This window comes from Sebastes fasciatus, chromosome 12, assembly GCF_043250625.1.
Source record: "Sebastes fasciatus isolate fSebFas1 chromosome 12, fSebFas1.pri, whole genome shotgun sequence".
Taxonomy (NCBI): Eukaryota; Metazoa; Chordata; class Actinopteri; order Perciformes; family Sebastidae; genus Sebastes; species Sebastes fasciatus.
Genome location: NC_133806.1, coordinates 17,147,611 through 17,169,563, shown reverse-complemented (window position 1 = coordinate 17,169,563; position 21,953 = coordinate 17,147,611). Strand labels below are relative to the sequence as shown.

Here is a 21,953-nt window from a genome sequence, read left to right as displayed (position 1 = left end):
ACTATTCAGAGAACCAGCAAGACATTTTGTTGATGTAAGAACAGCAGACAATTGTACATAATCATTTGCATGAATGTGTTAAACCATTCGGTGTTTGTTCAAAAGAACGACGTGCAGGTTGAATAAGTAGTTTTGAGAATTTCTGATCTGAGAAATGTACCAAAGCGACTGAGAGAAACTGTAAATGATGATTCTAACTTGAATTTAAACATGACTCAAGAGAAAATAATGGCTAGCTGGATCTACCGCAGCAAAAAGGTTGCAAGTAACGGGATGGAAATCATTGGTGTGGTGCATATTTAGATGTGCTGACAATGTATTATGCGTGAGGAGCACTTGAAACAGCAAAATATTTACTTTCATAACAAATTTACAGATTCCAAGCTGGTGATGTACTCTATTTGTTATGTATTTATCTCTGTATATCGTCTGTATCATTATTGGTTATTTTAGGAATTCTTAAACCACAAAGACAGTGTACATTACCGCCAAGAATTTGTTGGAAATAAAGTGTGGAACGGGGAAAAAATTATTAAATTATTCAAACAATTGAAGGATATAGATGAGAAGGCCCCTTATGATTTCTCAGACCTAAGATGAAATTGTTTCAGTCTAAATCCCAAAAGTATTTAATTTACAATGATAAAAAAAACAGCAAATCATCAATTTTGTGAATCTGGGACCAGCATGTTTGCTATCCTTTTAAAAGTTCCTTAAACAAATTAATCAATTATTAAAAATGTTTGTGGCTTAATTTTCTGGTGATTGACTAATCGTTTCAGCACTAGTTATACGTGATCTTTACTGATCCTCTGTGCTCTCGTGCAGGAAGAGTTTCCAGAGTCTGGAGCAGCTGTCTGCAGGGCTTAGTCTCTGAGAGGTCTGTGTGGCTCCCTGACGTCAGTCGCAAGCTACAAGTCTCTGGCCAGCCTGAAGTCCAGTGAGTGTTTGGCCAGTCCTGCAACGGAGATCAGCAACCCGGGCTTCACTCCTTCATAAGGAACTAAAACAGATCGCCACCAGGGCCAGACAATCCAGGAACTTGGATTTGTTTGCCTTTTTTATCCTTCATTTTGAATAAACTGCACAGTGAGAATTTGATAGTGACATTTGAGTTTCTTGTCAACAATGAACAGGTGTGGTGATAAAGCTTGTGTAAAGTCAATGAATGAAAAGAATTCCCAAAGAAAATCAGGTATGTATATTGATTTCGTCACATTTTCAGAAAGTTTACTTGAGTCACAGTCCTCTTCCACAGTCTCTTACCAAACTGAAAAAAACACTCATGGCTTTACACTGGCACGATTTAAGTGTTTGTCTCTCTGTAACACACATATTCACAGGTTACAGAGGAATTGGAGCGGAAGTGCAAAAACATGGAGATCCTCTGTTATTGTCGGGGGAGGATACACTGACTCAGAGTGACACACTAAGGAATAGAAATTAATCTTACATCTCTAATGTAAGGACTTCAGTCACAGTGCACATTGGGGACCTGGAAAATCACATAGTATTAACAAAACTGTGGCTGCCATCTGCTGGCTGTTAGATGCATCAAAAAGCATGTGATCTAAACACTCGAGACAAAACATTATTTATTTTCAGTTGTGCGCACAGGATCTGTAGTGGTGAACATAAAATAATAGAATATTAAATAATAAAAAAATCCTATAAATCTTGTAATGCAGAAATGGGTCAAGTAGTTAATTATTTTTTCACTTCCATTTCTGCTTGTGTTTTAATTTGGCAACACGAGTCTAGCAGTTGTTGTGTTTCGTGGAGAGAAATGAGGTATCAGGTGTTACTGGTCTGCAGTGGGCCGAGGATCTTCTCCTGGTTGTGTTTGCGGAAAAAGGCTTTTCCAAACTCATAAGTGCTGATCATGATGGCGCAGCCCGGGGCCACTTTGATCAATCTTGGGAGGCAACCTGGCAGAGACACAACAGATGAGAGGAGTGATTACATGTCATGCCATGTAGTTAGTTAGGTATACCTGTAATGATTCACAAAATATCACAAAAGTATCTACCTTTAAACAGTCCGCCAAAGCCGTCCTGCGCCACAATCCTGCTCATGACGCTGAAGGTGGAGTAGGACACTGATGAGACAACAGTCAACATCAAATGACTTATTAAAACACAACGGATGTAGCATCTGTAATGTAGCTTTTGAGGTGGGGTTGTATGAGGTACTTGTCCATAATTAGTGTTTTACCTACAGTAGATGACAGTCGGCGCGCGGGGAGTTAGCACACGGTGAATCAGAACTAACCAAAGTCACACAATAACACAAACTAACAGCAGTAGACCAGCAACTCCTGTGTTCTGTGAGGTAAAATCACAGTTTGTTTCAATGGCGTCTGGATGCTTTGGTGAGAGAATAGATAACAGCTTCAGTTCCCCGTAAAAAACATATACTGTCTCACGGCAAAGTAAACTGACGAAAATATTCTAAATATAGTGTACACTTAAACTGATATTGATTTCTTTAGGTGGGCCTTTCTTTCAGGTGGCTAAAATACGTTTTGCTGCTGGCCCCGTCCACAGCAGTACATTGCTTTGGTTCCGTGCGGTAACTCCTGTCTGCTTCAGCGTCAATGTAACTTCAGGTGCATTTACAAATTAATATAACAATAAAGAATAATGCCATAATTACAATTATTTGCTTGTAGCTCTCCCAGCTCCACCTGTCTTCTCGTTTTGACGACATCAAAAGGTAACGTTAAAAGTGACGCAATCTGAAAGAAATGGAAATGTGTTTTACTTACTAGATTAAGGTTTACTTATGAGTAGTGATATTTTCTGTCGAGTTTCTACAGGTTGAAAAGCTGGATGCTGAGGAGACGTGGAGCAGATGCACTCACAATGCCAGACACCGATCCAGATATGGAGGTAATGGTGAACGTGGGTTCTCTGGTGTTATACAGTTCACACAGCCAGGTCTTGCCCTTCTCGTAGTTGTACCAGTACATGGCTGAGAAGGGCACGTCTCGGTAGATCATGGGCCCCCAACCTCGCCATAGAGACAGCCAGCCCTCCATCTGCACTGCAGAGCGGATACAGTCGGTCAGCTCCCTGTATGACATCTTCCGAGACTGCATCTTCGTGCGGACCAACTCCAGAGGGGTGATCACTGTCACTGAACAAACTGACACACAGAGAGAGAAAGATCAAAACACACCAGGTGACAATGACACTGAAGACCTTTTTTCCAGTTTGGTGGAGCACTTTAACGGGACCGTTTGTAAGAATCAGAAATTGGTTGTTAACAGCGTCACCTGTGGCCATTAAGTTAACGAAAGTCAACGTTCTGTTGCTCGGGCTCGCGCTTGTGCTCGCTCTATATAGACTTGAACGAGCATCGCTCAAAACAGTGAGGCGACACACGTCAGCTAAAACACAATATCACTCTATATTTCACCTGCTTGGCAGTAATGTTAGCTGACCAGACGAAGGTCTCTCCATGAATCACTGCTGATCCTAGTGTTGTCTTTTCCTGACTCAGTCCCCGACCGCGGCCGGAGGGAACAGGAGAGACACCGGCGTTTTTGGTCAGAGACGATAACGTTTCTTGCTGCAGAACCCCGTCACTTCACAAGACACGGGAAACCTCTGTTGGTCTGGAGGAGCTGCAGCATTTATTTCTGCACAAACGTCCACTGTACATTCACTAGATATTCTCAGAGCTAAACCAACTCTTCTGCAGTGTGTAGTGTGCGCGCATGCACGTGAGCGTGGAGTGAAAGAGCAAGAACGAGCGCAGACCAAGACTACGGTTTCCCCCGCGTCCTCCGACCGCGGCCAACACTGTTTTGCAAGACAGGCTTCACTAGATATAACTTTGGTGCCTCCGTGTAGTTTGTGTTGGAGTCTTGTCTGAACAGCATAGTCACACGCGAGCACGCATGGGACACCGACTTATACTCATACGACCGATTTATACGTGTAAGAAGTTACAAACAGTCCCTTTAATTCAAAAGAGTAGCGCATCTCTTTATCAATTATTATCAAGCATATTGTAGTCATATTGTTGTCCTCATCAACTGTGCCTTTTTAAAACTCTTTTTAATAACTGCTCACAGGCCGTTATTAAAAACAGAGTCAGGGTCACAATGTGTCAAGACTACTTTTTTCAAAATGAAATCCAGCGTAGGATGAAATTACAGATACCCAGGGCTGTAGGGCAGAAAGTATGGGTGGCTGCCCCTGAAAATTAATCTAAAAAATAAACCGCCAGCATTATCAAAATACTGCATTAAGTTAACCATGCTGGAAGGAACTCTAATGACTCAAAAGATGCCTTTTTCGCTGGTACATTTCAACCTGGACCCTATTTTTCCATGTTTTTGTGTCTAAATGACTAATAGGGACAACAATTTCTGAAATTGGTCCAGTATTGGGGGATAACACTATAACCGGCAGCAACAAAACGAGCTGCAAGGGCTATTGAGCAGCATCAATGTAACGTTAACAGTTATAATAACAACCACAATCTGTAATGGCAAAAACAAGCACTTTTAGTGGACGTAAATAACAGTGTCAGCTCGCCCCAATAGCACCATATTGCAGTCTGTGTGCAGCTGCCATCAACAGCACTCTCCCTCAATACTGGACCAATTTCAGAAATTATTGTCCCTATTAGTTGGATAAAAACAAAATAGGAAAATAGGTGTCCAGGTTGAAAAACACCAAACTTACCCTTTAAATAGATATGTTCCATTCTGTAAACACTAATTGAATGCAGATGGTCAACAGTAATTGATGTTAAAGCTCACCTCTAGCGATAGCTGCCGCCAGAGGAGGAGCTTCCTGAGCACGGTCTCCCATCCTGACCCTCAGCGCCAAACACAGCTGGTCGTAGCACGTGAAGTAGATCACTGTAGATGGGACTGCCATCACACTGGAGATAACACATATGGCAAATATCAATATATTATGCTTCCATCCAGATTTTGCCAAGCAGGGAAAATGTAAACCACAAAAACAAAACAAATAAATTAATGAGCAATGTGATTTATTAAAGAAAATTCCATTAAGATAATAAATCACTCTTTGGTAATCAGCCCTCAAGAAAAGGCGGTTTGCCACTAATTGCTACAACTTCAAACAAAAGCACCCTTAATGAGTGCATCAGCTACAGGCTAAACGGCCGTCGACCAACCACATTTGCTCAATAACTCGACTCTGAGAGGAGAGCAGGCAGGACGAAGTGCAACAAGGGAATCAAAGAGACACAGAAGACTTTCCACTCACAGGGTTGGAGGTAGACCGCTCCATAACGCCTTTATTCCTTCATGACGTACTATCTTGACGAAGGCATCCTGCAGAGATGCAGAGTGTAGAGTCAGTGCACTTGTCTGACTAACTCTAAACCTTTATAATTTGATTTTGGTAAAGAGTGAATTGTGCAATGGGTGTGTGAAATGGTTACCAGTGTGCCATTGAAGTGACCGGGGGCTTTGTACCAGGCCCTGGAGTTGCCGTTTTCAAGTCCATTGCAGTAGGCAAAGCATTTCTCTGAAAAACATGTGTGGTCATTTAATATTTACTGAATTAAACACAGTACTAAACCAACGCTGTTCGTATTCATTATACCTTTAGGGAAGGGATTTTTCTGTGATTGCAGTCTGACCCTCACAACATCCAAAGGTGTAACTGAAAAACAGAAAATGTAATATAAGGTCTCCATGTATAAAATTAGGTACACTGTATAAATGTTGCCAAATGTGATGTCTTTATATAAAAAATGTAGATCTACTGTACTTGTATAATACACCAATGCTTTTACATGTTTTTGGACTGCTGGTAAAGTTTGCCAGGTGAGGTAACATGCAACATGAGTTGTATGTTTTAGCCCCTTGTAACAAATCACATATAGCAGTATTTCACATTACTATCAACCATTTTCAGAAGCAAAACTGATTTTTGGGGTGTTTTCTTGCATTCTGACACACTGTGAACATTTTCATACATTTTAAACTCGATCCATATTAGTAATCAGTCACTTCTTGTTTAATGAAAGTTTGATACAGCAACTATTTTTTCTTTTTTTTAAAAGAAGCTACCACATTGACATGATTATTTTCAACACATTAATGGTCACTTATTGTTTATCTTCTGGGTTGGATTTTTCAACAACAACAGAACGATCAGGACGTTCACTGAGGATTGCCTACACTTGTTTGACAGGTTATTAGGTACATATAGATAAAACTATTGCAGTCTATTACTGCAATAAATCCAACCTTCATGAAAGTTATAATGTTCAGTTTTTGTTCAAACTGTATACTTTAACAGCATCACCATCTAAAGCCTGCAAAATGGTCATAAACGTGACTCAATACCACTAAAATAAAAATATTGTAAAACAGTATAATATTGTAAACTGCATTCATTTTAGCTTGATGTACCTAATAAAGTGGAAACTGAGATTTAGATTCTAAGTATTTTTAAAGGGGACCTACTATGCTTTTATGCTTTTTCCCTTTCCTTTAGTGTGTTATATAGTTTTTTGTGCATGTAAAAGGTCTGGAAAGTTACAAAGCCCAAAGTCCACGCCAAAGGGAGTTAGTCTCCCCCGCAGAAACACTGCTTCTGAAACGCCTTGATTGAAGTCTGGCATTTTCTTCTGTAACATGGTGATGTCACCAAGTAACACATTTGCATAATACCTGCTAATACCGGCTAATATGGCATGCCCTCAAACAAAGCTAGTTAGAGCAGAGCTGCAGCGGAGTCCAAAGAGTTTGGTCTGGTTGACCAGTCACAACAGAGTGGGCCAGCTGACCAATCAGATCAGTCAGTATAAGAAAAATAAAGCATTTTTTTGACCATTAAAGGGACTGTTTGTAACTTTATAAACGTATAAATGTACCGGGTCAGGACACATGCGCGCTCGCATATATGCGCTTGCGTGTGGCTGGAGCCTCTCCTCCTCTGCCTGCTTGCCTTCACTCACACACCGCTCGTTCTCGCTCGATCGCTCCACCTCTAGACATTCTTGCGCGCTCACTACACACTGCAGGAGAGTTAGTTTAGCTCTGAGAATATCTAGTGAATGTTCAGTGGACGTTTGTGCAGAAATAACTGCTGCAGCTCCTCCAGACCAACAGAGGTTTTCCGTGTCTTGTGAAGTGACGGAGCTCCGCAGCGAGAAACGTTATCGTCTCCGACCGGGTGCCGGTGTCTCCCCTGCGTGCGCAGTCGGGAGGCTGAAGCACCCGGTCGGGGAGGCGATAACGGTTCTCGCTCCGGAGCTCCGGCACTGATGCTGAAGCAGGAAAAGCCAACACTAGGATCAGCATTGATTCATGGAGAGACCTTCGTCTGGTCAGCTAACATTACTGCCAAGCAGGTGAAATATAGAGTGATATTGTGGTTTTAGCTGACGTGTGTCGCCTCACTGTTTTGAGCGATGCTCGTTCAGGTATATTTAGAGCGAGCAAGCGCGAGCCCGACACTGACTTTCGTTGACTTAACGGCCACAGGTGTCGCTGTTAACAAGCATTTCTGAAAGTTACAAATATTCCCTTTAAAGCATGTAAACATGTTCTAGTAGAAACAAAAAAATACAAGTATGCATCGGAAAATAAGCACAATATAGGTCCTCTTAAAGGTCACATATTATGCTCATTTCCAGGTTCATAGATGTATTTTAATGTTGCACTAGAACATTTTTACATGCTACAATGTTCAAAAAAAACTTTATTCTTCTCATACTGGAGCCTGAGTCTGCCTGCCTCAGAGCCTAATTCAGCCTCTGTCTGAAAACCCCTGATTCACAGCCTGTCTCCTCCCACTCTGCTCTGATTGGTCAGCGTTTTCTGTCAATCAAACGTCCTCAACAACACAGTGTCACTATCTCCCCCTCCCTCCCGGAGAAGCTCTCTCGAGAGAGAGACGAGTGGAGAGATAGCAGCTAGAATAAAGTTTATAAACCACTTTAAAGTTTATAAACCAGAAACTTCACCCAGCGCACGTGACCGGAGGAATCTGATCAGAAATCGGCGACAAATGATGAACATCTGCGGTCCAGATTCCAGATTTTCCTGACGGTTTCTCTCAGGTAAATAATGCTATTTATAGCTCTGTTGGTTAGCTCAGTGTTTACCTCATGCATCAACTCTGTAAACCGTAAACATACACTCTGTTTTACGTTTGTCTTTACAGATCCATCTGTGAGAAATGACCGACAGAATCATCCCAGAGGAGAGCAGACAGCTGAGAGCAGATAGCTGAGAGCAGACAGCTGAGAGCAGACAGCTGAGAGCAGATGGCTCTGTTTACATGGAGATACAGAGCTAACCCGGTAGCATGTAGCTAACCCGTTAGCATGTAGCTACATGCTACCGCTATGACGCGGTGTGTAAACACAGCGACTATCAGGGTGGAAAATAGAAGACGTGAAACAGTAGTCAGTTCATTATTTCTGCTAAAAGATAAATGTATGGAAGATCAGAGTAATGGTATATTATTTACAGTAGGAGCTGTCTCTGTGTTACCATGACTACAGACCACCGGAGCTTAGCTTACCATAGTTTACCAGAGCTGAAGACTTTCTCCTGTACCATGTTAACTTAACTAACTAACTAACAGGTGAGATGATTACAAATGCTGTGAATAATTAATAGTCATCTGTCAACTCAAATAAAGTTTGACTGTGAAACAGAAATGTGTTGTGTTGCTTACAGTCACTATTTACTACCTGTACTCTGCTACATGCATGACATCAAATATATATAATATATAAATATCATCTGTTTAAACAGTGTAATTACATAAAGCCTTTGTGAAAGAACATGTTATATTTAGATGATGGGAGTACATGAAGCCTGTTCTGCTGGTTCTTGCAGACTAACAGTAGGAGCTACTTTGCTCAAGTTCGGTTGAGGAGGAGAGACAGTGACGCGCTGTGGGGCGGGGTCAGCTACTGAAGGTTCTGCTCTGGTTCGACCAGGAAACCCTCACGTGGCTTGCATTCTCAAACGACGTCAGAAGAGAAGGAAAAGCTGCGCGTTTTTCGACACCCATTTCCGGACAAACGGAGCAGGAGAAAAAGAGAGGATGGTCTTTTATGATACTATGGTGACTTGTAGACACACTGGGGACAGATATTGATGTTTAAAAGACATGGAAAAGTGCATTTTGCATAATAGGTGACCTTTAAAGAAAAAGTTCATAATGTAATAAATTGAGTAGAAAACAGTGACTGCCAGCAAGGAAAGGGAAAAAAAATACGTGTAATGAGAAATTATTAACAGTAATGTTGCATTACATGAGTCAAAACAGGTAAAACACCAGTCTAGTTCTTAAAACGATACACGACAGATGATTAGTGTATCTCACCACATAAAGAGGTGATGATGGCTCCGGAGCAGGATGCCACCATCCTCTGGAATGGAGTAATGCCATCACCGGCTGGAGGACTTTGACCACTCATACTGTCTCCTAAAAAACAAAGATACAGTTTAGCTAGATACTTTAGATAACTTCCTACCTGCTAAAGCGCCTCAGAATCAATGCAGTCCTCCATGAACAAAACACATCACTCAGATTTGAATGTTTCTCGACAGCACGACTACTGTCCTACATGCTCTAATGGGAAAGCAAGCATGTGTATTCAGGGTGTTAGAAGTTCTAACCTGTTAACATGTTAGAACATGTTAACAGGTTAGAACTTGTGTAACTGGTTAGTTTACATAACACATGAGCAAACATTACATGATGACAGTTCCTACACAATGTTCATTTCAGCAGAGCACATTCTTAGAGTTTTTCAGATTGCACGTTATAAAGGATGTGAAATAATTACACATGTAGTGAATAAATGTTTTTTATAAATAAAGCAATTTCTGGATATGTATTATTAATATATATATATATATATATATATATATACATGTATATATATATATATATATATATATTTAAATTATATATATACATCCTTGTGTATATTTTGACTTTTTCCAGATTGTACGTTATATTAAATGCAATAAAGGATGTAAAATAATTACACATGTAGTGAATAAATGTTTTTATAAATGAAACAAATTCTGGATATACATATATATATATATATTCTTGTGTATATTCTTGTTTACATATTGAAATAATAAAATCATGTATTAAATAATACATTAAAATAATTACAAAAATATATATATACATATATATATATATATATGTATATATATATATATACATATATATATATACAGAAATTGTTTTATTTATAAAAACATTTTTTATTTTTTATTAAATAATACATTAAAATTATTACACATGTAGTGAATAAATGTTTTTATAAATAAAACAATTTCTGTATATATATGTATATCCATATATATGGATATACATATATATATGTATATATATCTATATATACATTCTTGTGTATATATTGACTTTTTCCAGATTGTACGTTATATTAAATGCAATAAAGGATGTAAAATAATTACACATGTAGTGAATAAATGTTTTTGTAAATGAAACAATTTCTGCATATGTATTATTAATGTATATATATATATAATTATTATTTTTATTTCACAGCAGTGTTGAATCATCACATTCAAACACAAAGGGTGCGTTTACTTATTTCTGGTGTTGCCAGAATTGAAGAGTTTCCGTAAAAAATCCCACAACTTCTCACTTTCTCGATTGAATGGAAAATACGACAGTTACGTTAATCAAAGACAGATAAGTTCTTTTTTTGTTGCTTTTAAAATCTGAACTTAATTTAATTACAAAATGTTTGTGAGTCTTAGGGGAACTTAGTGCTTTTTAAACGTGACAGCGGTAACATGACCGGAAAGTGTCAAACATGGCAACGTAGACTTCCTCCACCATTGGATTTAAAGCGGGAAAGAAAGAGACGTTATTAGTGAAGCAGTGACATTAAAAAGTTTACTACAGCTGGATAAACAGTTGTAAAAACCTCCTGCCAATGTGTACGGTGTGGTAACAAACGAGCTTTATGTTTTTATTAATGTAAGTTTACCAAATAATGTACCGTAAGTTGAGCAAAGCAGCTAACCGACAAAAGCTGACTGTCACCGGGGAAACGAGACACTAACGGTCACTAACGTTCACACGGTGAGACTGCATTAACCGTTACCGGCAGTTAGTACTAACGGTAGACTAACTGCTCATATTCACACCCCATGTTTTACCGTCACCGTCTATCTACTTTGTCTATAACTCTTTCTTTGTTTACGTTACACACAGGGGACAGACAAGGACTTCCTGGGACATGTTGACTGAAGACAGGAGGACACTAACAACTTTATTGTCTCAATGAAAGAGAATAAAATGAAGCCGAAACGCATCCAGAGACACACAGGACCCAACTGGCCAGGTGATGTTATTGTTTACTACATGTTGTTGTCAAAGCTCCGCTTCCGGGGTTTCTAGTTCAACGTGGAAGCAAAGTTAAGCTAATTTAACCATTATTACCACCACTGAGTAACGTAATGGTTGTTTTTCCACTTATATTTTCATACATTTTAAACTTGATCCAGATTAGTTATCTGTCTCAGACACTTTGTTTACTACTGAGCCCCCCTAGACCTAGGACATTTCTTTTGTTTCAAGATATTGACAGATTCAAACTTCCTGGATCAATAACTCATCACTAAAACGTTGTTAAAACACAAACAAACTCTTTCTAACCGTAGTAAGGTAGACAACGAGCTACAACCTCATCTTAATCAACACATAACACATAACATTGGTCTCTATGCAACAAGCCGGCTGAGAGACGAGTGGTTAGGGACCGTCTGCAAAATGCAACGCCGAAAAGAGAAACATAGTCAATAACTTCAGTATTGTACAGTGTAGTGACATCAAAATTAGTTCACACATCAATGATCTCCTCTTGGTTGTACTACAACATTTAGTTTGGAAAAAATAATATTTTGCATAATTCTTTTGAATTTTTAATGGAAAAGATATTCAATAACTTCAGTATTATGCAGTATAGTACCACCAAAATCACTTTACACATCAATGGTGTCTTCCTGATTATACTTATTAAACTAGTTAAGATATTTTGATGGCACTACACTTTATAAAAGTGAAGTTAATGAATATTTTTCCCATTAAAAATTCACCAAAATTATGCAAAAGTATATTTTTCAAAACTAAGTATTGTAGTACAACTATGAGGAGATCATTGATGTGTGAAGTAATTTTGGTGGTACTACACTGTATAATACTGAAGTTATTGAATATTTTTCTCTTTTCGGCGTTGGATTTTGTAGACGGTCCCTGACCACTCATCTCTCAGCCAGCTGCACGTAGAGACCAATGTTATGTGTTATATGTTGATTAAAAGGAGGTTTTAGCTCGTTGTCTACCTTATTATGGTTAGAAAGAGCCATTGTTTGTGTTTTAACAACGTTTTGGTTATGAGTTATTGATCCAGGAAGTTTGAATCTGTCAATATCTTTCCAACTTTACTGTAAGTACACCATGTAGAGGGGCTCCTTACATCAGCAATGTGTGGACAGTCAGGAATGATTGGAAGAAGTGCTCTATGAAGTAACTCGAGGGAACGAGATACCTAACTCGAGGGAACGAGATACCTAACTCGAGGGAACGGGATACCTAACTCGAGGGAACGAGTTAATAACAATTTTCTCCTAGTGTTTGATACAGCATTTTTTTTTTGAAGAAGAAGAAGCTACCACATTGACATGATTATTTTCAACACATCCATGGTCACTTATTGTTTATCTTCTGGGTTGGATTTTCCAACAGCAAACCTTACAGTATATGCAATAACCTATTATTTGTTATTTGTCCCTCAGTCTAAGATGGACATTTGGAGCTTCTTATCAGCATTTGAACATAACCACTTAGCCAAAAACGATTTCTAAAGTTTGTCTATCAGCTTTATTACCACCACAAAAAATTATACTGTACTTTTAACGGAAATCGGAAAGAAAGCATTACAGTTCAACAGCATCACCATCTAAAGCCTCCAACATGACCATAGACTTGAGTCAACACCACTAAAATAAAATAATTATAAATCTGCTCCACAAAACCTAAAAACTGATGAAGCTAATGTCACGTTTATTGAAAATATTTGAGTCCCAACTACACTATCTTCACTTAAAGACATGAAGTCATGCCAAGTCTTTACAGTTTCTTAAAGGGACTGTTTGTAAGAATCAGAAATGCTTGTTAACAGCGACACCTGTGAATGTTAAGTCAACGAAAGTCAGTGTTGGGCTCGAGCTTGTGCTCGCTCTAAATAGACATGAACTAGCATCGCTCAAAACAGTGAGGTGACACACGTCAGCTAAAACCACAATATCACTCTATATATCACCTGCTTGGCAGTAATGTTAGCTGACCAGACGAAGGTCTCTCCATGAATCAATGCTGATCCTAGTGTTGGCTTTTCCTGCCTCAGCCTCCCGACCGTGGCCAGAGGGAACAGAGGAGACACCGGCACCCGGTCGGAGAAGATAACGTTTCTCGCTGCGGCTTCCGTGTAGTTTGTGTTGGAGTCTGAGTCTGAACAGCGTAGCCACACGCGAGCGCGCATGGGACACCGACCCGGGTTGATTTATACGTGTAAGAAGTTACAAACGGTCCCTTTTAAAGACATGAAGTCATGCCAAGTCTTTACAGTTTCTTAATGTTACTTTGACTAGCCACAAAACACCACGCAGTTGATAATGATTAAAACAAGCTGTCATTGTATTGTTTGATATTTGACCTGATGAATGACTCAATTGATGATCACTCAGTTATTGAAATGAATGGTTTCATTTGTGATTGATCACTCAATTCAGTAGTGACCAATTATTCAAGCACTTCAGCTGAGATTTACCAGTATTCTCCCTCTCTCACTCTGTGACTTTATGTATTACCTTTGTAGGGAAGGGCATCAGTACTGGTGACAAGGTAACGCTGAGCCAAGCTAAGACTAGATGCTTGCCCTCTCCTGCTCAACTCAAACCTTTTGCTGGGAAGGTGTTTTACCTGGATCTTCCATCAAACAGAATAGCAGAGACATTGGAGAGTGACATCAAAGACTTGGGAGGGGTGAGACAAAAACATGTTTTCCCTATGTTGATTTTTGGCAGAAAGGTTCAATTCTCTGTCATTTCTCCTGTGTCAGCTTGACATATCCATGAAGTTAAGAGTCATCAGCACACTGTTATATTTATATTCAACCCTACTCCTCTGTATTTGATGTAGACTGACTCTTTTGTTTGGTAGCATTACAGTCTGACATAATTTAGTCTTTGAACTAATGATTCTACATGTTGTCTTTAGTTGCTCTTGTATATATTCATTGATATATATTTTAATCTTCTATTCTTATTTTAGTTGTGTATATACCTCTCTAGGGATGCACCGATCAGACTTTTTCAGTTCCGATACCAATAGCAATACCTGGGCTTTAGGTATCAGTCGATACCGAGTACCGATCCAATACCAGTGTTACCAGCGATACCTCGTTTCTTTTATGTGTAAGGCAACATCAGGCTTGACTTATACAATGCTTTCTTAACTTTGTAAAAAATGTAACAAATAAATACAGAGATACAAATTCTCTGAATTGTTAATTATCATTAAAATAATAAATCGTACACCAACAGCTTGGCAAAAAAAATCTTCAAAATTAACAGAAATTACAATTCAAGTTTAAACCTTTTTTAATGCAGCAACAAATTGGTTAGAACTTAAACAGGAATTAAAATTCCATATATAAAGTTTGGCTTGTTTATTTATATATATATATATGTATATATATATATATATTCATTATGCTATATTATAATATTTTTCAATATTAGCGGCAGTACAATACCTGAGTTTTGGTTTTAATATTTGCTAAATTAGCCAAACTTTTAAAATGTTAAATGTTGGCTAAATATAGGCAACAGTACAATAACTTCTGCCTTGATAAATTATTTTGGTATAACAAAAAAACACAACAGAAAATATCTTTAAAAAACAGTAAATGAGATTACAAATCAGACTCAAGATATTCAATGCCAGGTTTTGGTACTTGACAGTTTTCAATACCCTGTGCAATAGAGGCATTTTGGTTTGTACCAAAAATGCATTTAGGTTGGATATCCAACCCTGTAAGACACTAATAGCATCTTTGTGTGTTTGCAGTTGTTACTCTGGAAGAAATTGGTATGAAGGTCTTAAATCTTGCCCCAATAACTGTATCCTGTTTTTCTCTCATTTGTCACGCAGACAGTTGAGAAGTTCTTCAGTAAGGAAATTAAGTATTTGGTATCCAACAAGAGGGAGGCTAGATATGTGCAGTGCCTCAGGCAGGACTCTCCTGTCCCGAGCCCGGACTTCGGCCCAAGTTCACCTCACCCTGGATCAAACCAGCACCGGCCTGGCAGCCGTGGGGACAACATCAAAAGCAAGTCACAGGGCCAAACAGACACAGTGAGTTCACTTTCATAGTTTAATCAACCGTAGTGCAGATATGTTTTTAGGTCTATCCCTTCTAGATCATTTTCTCGAGTTATTAATGTCATAGATTTTCATTTTCTTTTTTTTGTCTTGCAGTTTGTTCCAAGTCGAGGGAAGTCTTTGGTGGAGAGAGTGGTAAAAGAACAGGTCTGTTAAGTCAATACTAATGAGCTTAGTGAGGAACTTTAACTACCTTGTTCTTTTGCGTGCTAATACACATTTGTTTGTTTTTAGGGGAGGGTGAAAATGAACAAGATCCTGTCAAATGCTCTGGAGTGGGGTGTGAAAATTCTCTACATAGATGGTATGTTGTAAATAATGGTCGATGTAATGTAACAAAAACTGATATAACCACGACATTATTTGTATAATGTAAATAATGACGTATTGTGGTTTTATTTCTTTTATGGCACCTTCAGATATAACTGCTTATGTTCAGAAGAAAAAAAAGATCGTCAGCATCCAGTGTCCTGCTACCACTGCTGTGAAAACAAGTGTAAGTTTACAGGTTTAAATTCTCATACCTCTTTCACACCAATGACCAGGGTCAGAGTGCGGTAATCTGACCCATTTTCACCCCTATATGTAGGGATATTAGATGCATTTTTTTGCACCAATTAAAAATTAAAACACATTCTGGGATTGTTATCTTAAAGATTATTGGTTAAACATCATAACGTTTTTAAATGCTTTTTCTGTCATTCTTTATAGGTCAAAGCTGGGTCAGCAGCAAAACGAGGCTTTCAGAAATGCAAAGGTAAATGTAATATAGTTATTGCCCAGTTTTATTTGTTTTAAGCAGAAATGTTGTCCATTGTTTTTGCTTTGTAAAAACATGCTCAAATTTGAACTGACTATCAATGATTTTGTTTGTTCCAGGGGGGCGGATCAGTAAACCGTTCATCAAGGTTGAGGATTCAAGCAGGTAAGAGACAGCAGATTAAAAGAAGCCGACATCCACCTGCTGTCTTTGAGTTGTTTACATCTTTTGACTATGGAATGTTTATTTTCCGCTCCTCAGACACTACCGTCCAATCTGCCTCAGTATGCCAAACATGCCTGAGTTCAACCTGAAGACCGCTCCTCCCTGTAGTCCCTTCTGTGTCGAGGACAAGGTTCCACCTGGGAGCAAACAACCGGGGCACAGGTATGGTGTTTCCTCTTTGCTTTGCTTTTAGCTAAGTTAATGTGAACAGCACAGTATGTCACACTTTCACAAATTACATTTCTTAAAAATGTAAACATTTTTAACAACTTTAACTACCAAATCCCATCTAAAATTCCCCTTAAGGAGCTTCAAAGTTAGTTTATCTAACTTTTGCACCCAGCTGCTTTTGTACTTTTATGTGGTCCATATATTTTACAGTGCTATTGTTTATTGATGTTCTGTTAATGATGTCTGTTCTCGGCTAATTGTGTTGCTCTGTTCTTAATTCATGCTGTGTGGTGAAGCCAAAGACAAACTCTCAACATTGTGGAAAATATAGTAACGAACTACATTTTTCCACACTGTTTAAAAATAATGAATTTTTCACAAATTACTACAACGTGTTTCCTATATTTTTCTACACATTTATCTGTTGATCAGTCTGACACATTTGGTGTCTTTTAAAACTTTGGGATCATGAGTAGAATTTAAGGTTCTGTGGGTTTGAAAAGTGCTCGTCCGCACACAGTTGGTACTGATGGAGCCACCCATTGAGACTGAATGAAAAGTTATCAAAATGCATAAATCCAAACTGTTTTCATCTTAGTTTTGTTTTATTTGTTGCAACCTCTGGGAACAGAGCCTCAGCCAGTGAAGAGAGAGCACACGGCCGAAAGAAGAACAGAGACAAGAAACGTGGTGGCTACTGCGAGTGCTGCTTGATCAAATATGAGAACGTCACAACGGTAAGTTATCACATGTAAAAGTGAAAACTGTCAATGCAATAACATGAATGTAATACAATAAGTTATGGTAATGCCACATAAGCCAAATTACACACACCACAATGCATATATGTTTTAGATCCTGCTATTTAAATAATAAAAGTATATATCTTATACTGCAGGGCTTACTTTAAAGTAGAGCCAATATGAAGATCTAAGTCACAGAACTGCCTTTTATATGTTTTTATTTTGAAAGACTATATGGAGAGTTAACCCCAATTTTCATTTGGGTCACAGCGTAATTAAATGTGTCAGACTTAACAAAGAGTTGTTGCCTAGATTAAAAGCAATGGTCACTCTGAACTAACGATAGGTGTTGTACTGTGATTCAGTAGTGAGCCTGTTCATCAAAGTATAGATGTGCTTTGACATTATTTTGGTGTCATTTGTTAATGTGTTATAAAACAGCTGGTAAATTTGCAAACAGTATTAAGTTTTAGTTTTTAACTGCTGATGCTAGCTGGACAGTAATTCAGCCTTTAACACCTAGAACAGAGTGACATGTAGGGTGTTTCAAAAATTCCAGATGATACATAGTTTTGTACGACGATATTGACACTACTGTGTATTTATACATGTTATACGGCCCTGTGTGTAGTAGTTTCATTTTAATTTGACACTCAAAACTATGTCAAACAAATTCTTTTTTTTATTAATTTAAAAGAAAATGAAAAAATCACCAAGCTTGTATGTGAATTCTATCTATATTTTTTTTGTATTTAGTTGCTCATGCAATAGAGATTGAGCAAATTGTGTGCTAAGTAGCCTCCACTGGACAGCTGTTATTATCTATTATTTAACTGGGTGATATTTTTTTTATTTATTTTTTGTTCAGCATCTAAAGAGTGTTCGTCACAAGGCTTTCTCTAAGAGTAAGCAATACCTGGTGGTGGACAAACTGGTTTCAAACCTGCACTGCAACTTCATCCACGTTAAAAGGTAATTGGTCCACATTCCTTTAAAACTTCCATCAACATGTGCTCACAAGAAAGAAATGCATGTAAATGCAAATTCAATTTGTATTTGACATATCTAGAACTTTTATCTTTCTACTCCACTCTACTCACGTAATCCTTTCTTTGATTCCTGTCAGACCAAAGTGCAGTGTTTCCTCTGTGCTGGCTATTCCTGGACCATGTGGGAAAACTGTGCAAAGACACCGGGGAGATCTCGATACCACAGAGATTATTAAAGAAGAGCAGCACCGGACTGTCAACAGGCACGAGGGATCTTATTCAAGGCACACTTTAAAAACCGGAGCTACTGGTTCAGCACCTTTGATTCAGGGGGAGGAGGAGAGGAGGAGCTGTTACACCCACTCAGACATATCCAAGTACAAATCTCTTGCACGTAAACGGCCGTGCAGACAGAATTCTATGATTTCTTGCACTCAAAAAGCTGAGCAGGGTCAAATTCCTCAGCCCAAGATGGAAACAGCCCCCTCTAGAGGTGAATGTCTTCCCTCTATTCCCTCCAGCGTTACTCAGGTCAACAAGGTGGACCAAACAATAACTCAAGACATGAACAGCTCAACCTCTCAATTCCATGATATGAACGCACAGAATGAAGCTTCCTCAAAATGCCTTACAGTTATAACAAATCAACAAGAAGAGGCTGATAAGAAACCGGATTCCTCAGCGTATGAGGCTGTTCAGGACGGCAAAATGACTGGGAACCACCTCTCAGAAAGGGAAGAAGTGAGCCCTCCTTCACAAAGCTTCTCACCGGTTCGGAAAATACAGAGGAGGGTCAGAGTTTATAAACGCAAAAGACGGAAAGTGGGCACACGCATTGAACGCGTAGAGCCAAGTGACATTCCCGACAACTCCATGCCGAAACTCTGGGAACTTTTTCAGTCAACGGATGACATGGACGTTGAATTTCTGGGGTTTGAGGACGTTTGAGGAGAAATTAACTGAAGGGATAAACTGGACTATTATTGCCTTTTCCAGTACTTGAACCATACCACATTCTGTGCCATGGACTATACAAGCCACTAGATTTTTCTCGTCTTCAGAAACATCAGTTTACTGACGGCAGTTATCTTATTCTATATCCGATGAAAGGCAGCTGCTGATGTGCTGTAGCATTTTGTTCACAGCTTTGTATAAGATATAAAACTTGAAAGAGGTAAACCAGTGTAATAATTCTCTTTACAGTGGCTTTAAAATTACAATTTTTGCACATTTTCTTGTGCAGCAAAAAATGGTTGAAAATACATTTAAACTCAACACAAAAAGAACTGTCAAAGTGGACAGAAAATTTAAGAAATTTATTTGAAACTAATATTCCCATGACTACAAAAGCCCTAAACAGACATGATTCAAACATTTTATTTTTAATACCGTTATCTCGACAATGACTGATACATTTGAGTTGAAGACATCTCTAACTACATACAGACACAAAATCCGTCCACTAACTTCACCAGGTCTGGTGTGATTTGAATTGACTTGAAATGATTTGACCCAAACATTATAAGCAATGAAAGAAAACAACCTTTTGTGTTCTTGTGATAACAAGTTAATTTTCTTGTTATCTCGAGATAACAAAGCTTGTTTTCTCGAGTACATAAATAACTCATGATCTCGAGATCACGGTATTAAAAATGTTTTCGAATCGTGTCTGTTTAGGGTTTAACAATCCACATCTTGGTATAACTCATCTTGTCTAATCTAAATCTCCTTTGTGATGGGTTTATACACTGATTAGCCATAACATTAAGACCACTGACAGATGAAGTGAATAACATTGATTATCTCGTTACTATGGCGCCGACAGTGGGTGGGATATATTAGACAGCAAGTGAACATTTTGAACTTGAAAACCGGTGAACAGGCGACAGGATCAGACCCAAGGCTCATTGATGCATGTTGGGAGCGAAGGCTGGCTTGTGTTCTCCGATCCAATAGAAGAGCTACTGTAGCTCAAATTGCTGAAAAAGTGAATGCTGGTTCTGATAGAAAGGTGTCAGAACACACAGTGCATCGCAGTTTGTTGCGTATGGGGCTGCGTAGCTGCAGACTTGTTCGGGTGCCCATGCTGTCCTAATGTTATGGCTCATCGGTGTATATTTAGTAAGGGAAAATGTATTTTTAAACAATTTTATGAATTTGATTCTATTGCCACTTGAAAATCTATGAAATATTACTGTGAATATTTATTTTTTCAGAAATGTTTACAGTCTCTGCATGCAGTCAATTCCACTGAATAGTATTCAGTAGAAAGGAGCATCATATGGAAAAAGGCAGCTAATATTTTACACAATAATCTGGAAAAAGGGTGGCCTGACTCATCCCAGACGTTGGAAACTGATTGTATATGCATATAAAATACATATAATGGTTGCATATGTATTGTACGTGTGGTACTTGATATTATATATGACATTTTAAGATTCTTCCTAAGTGCGCTTTTCGTGACCTGCCTTCATGTGCTTTTTCTGATGCATTAGCTCAGCTTCTCCTTCTTCCCTGCGTTAAGTGCATTAGCATAGTGGCCTTGTTCTCTCTCTCTTGCTGCTCTCAAATGGATGCACTGGGTCAAATGGGAGTCTCTGTGCCTCTGGCATTAAAATAAAGACTTGAGCAACAATGTGTACTGAGGTACAAGCACAGCTGCAAATAAACTGGCAAAGGCAACACTGAATGCACATTATCGAAAAAAAATTCTCCTCCCATACAGATTATAACCTGCTGCTGCTTTTATGAGTACAAATACTGTTCCTGCCACTTACTGTACATACTATTGTAAACCACACATTAAAGGTCCATTATCTATACCTGCACTTTAGGGTTGCAGGGGCTGGAGTCTATACTAACTCATATAGACGACCATTCACACTAAAATGTACACAACCTTCAATACAAATTTAGAGTCTTCAATCCTTTAAACCGGTGAGAGAAACCACGCAGACACAGGAAGAACATGCAAACTTAACACCTAAAGGCATTTTAGGACGTCATCTTGGACTTTGGGAAACATTGATCGACATTTCTCACCCTTTTCTGACATTTTATAGACCAAACAACTAATCAATTAATCGAAAAAATAATCGATACATTAAACGACAATGAAAATAATCATTAGTGGCAGCCCTATTAGTCCTCAGTCATCTGACTGAACCTAGTCAAGCTTTTGTGGCAGGCGATTCCAAACTTTTGAACATAACGTGTTTGTTTATTTTCCTTTAGTTATCTAAAATAAGGTGTTTTGAGCAAATTAAATCCTTATAAACATTAACTGGCCTTAAAATCTTCAGACTTAATGTAACATTGTGCTAGATTATTTCCCCAGAGCCACATCAGCCCCTTGACTAAACAATGATGTTCTGGGGGAAAAAATACATTCTCATCAGCTCATTAACTCTGTAAGATTAGCTGTGTGGTTCTGGTGCAGCTCCAGATTCACCTGCAACACTGGTGTAGGTCTAGTGTTAAAGTGATAGTAAAGATGTTGTTGTTGACACAGGGTAGCATCAACAACATCTTTAATATCACTTTAACACTGGTGTAGGATAGTGTTAAAGTGACATTAAAGATGTTGTTGATGCTGCCTTAA

The 21,953-nt window shown here is 38.5% G+C and overlaps 2 protein-coding genes across 2 annotated transcripts; one reads left to right on the top strand and one right to left on the bottom strand.

Moving 5' to 3' along the window:
• Positions 1 to 1,102: 1,102 nt before the first annotated feature.
• On the bottom strand, positions 1,103 to 18,583 carry LOC141779048 (mitochondrial glutathione transporter SLC25A40-like). The gene is made up of 10 exons (XM_074653679.1): positions 18,461 to 18,583; positions 9,345 to 9,446; positions 5,595 to 5,654; positions 5,431 to 5,516; positions 5,253 to 5,320; positions 4,775 to 4,899; positions 2,864 to 3,147; positions 2,656 to 2,737; positions 2,030 to 2,098; positions 1,103 to 1,928 (listed from the first exon to the last, which is right to left on the bottom strand). The coding sequence occupies exons 2-10, from the start codon at positions 9,436 to 9,438 to the stop codon at positions 1,795 to 1,797; spliced, it is 1,002 nt and encodes a 333-aa protein (XP_074509780.1). The 5' UTR covers positions 9,439 to 9,446; positions 18,461 to 18,583; the 3' UTR covers positions 1,103 to 1,794.
• dbf4 (DBF4-CDC7 kinase regulatory subunit) lies at positions 10,806 to 21,041 on the top strand. The gene is made up of 13 exons (XM_074653678.1): positions 10,806 to 11,096; positions 11,229 to 11,358; positions 13,894 to 14,060; positions 15,231 to 15,434; positions 15,558 to 15,608; positions 15,696 to 15,765; positions 15,881 to 15,957; positions 16,173 to 16,218; positions 16,341 to 16,386; positions 16,483 to 16,608; positions 17,249 to 17,354; positions 18,229 to 18,332; positions 18,487 to 21,041. The coding sequence occupies exons 2-13, from the start codon at positions 11,298 to 11,300 to the stop codon at positions 19,295 to 19,297; spliced, it is 1,869 nt and encodes a 622-aa protein (XP_074509779.1). The 5' UTR covers positions 10,806 to 11,096; positions 11,229 to 11,297; the 3' UTR covers positions 19,298 to 21,041.
• The last annotated feature ends 912 nt before the right edge of the window (positions 21,042 to 21,953 follow it).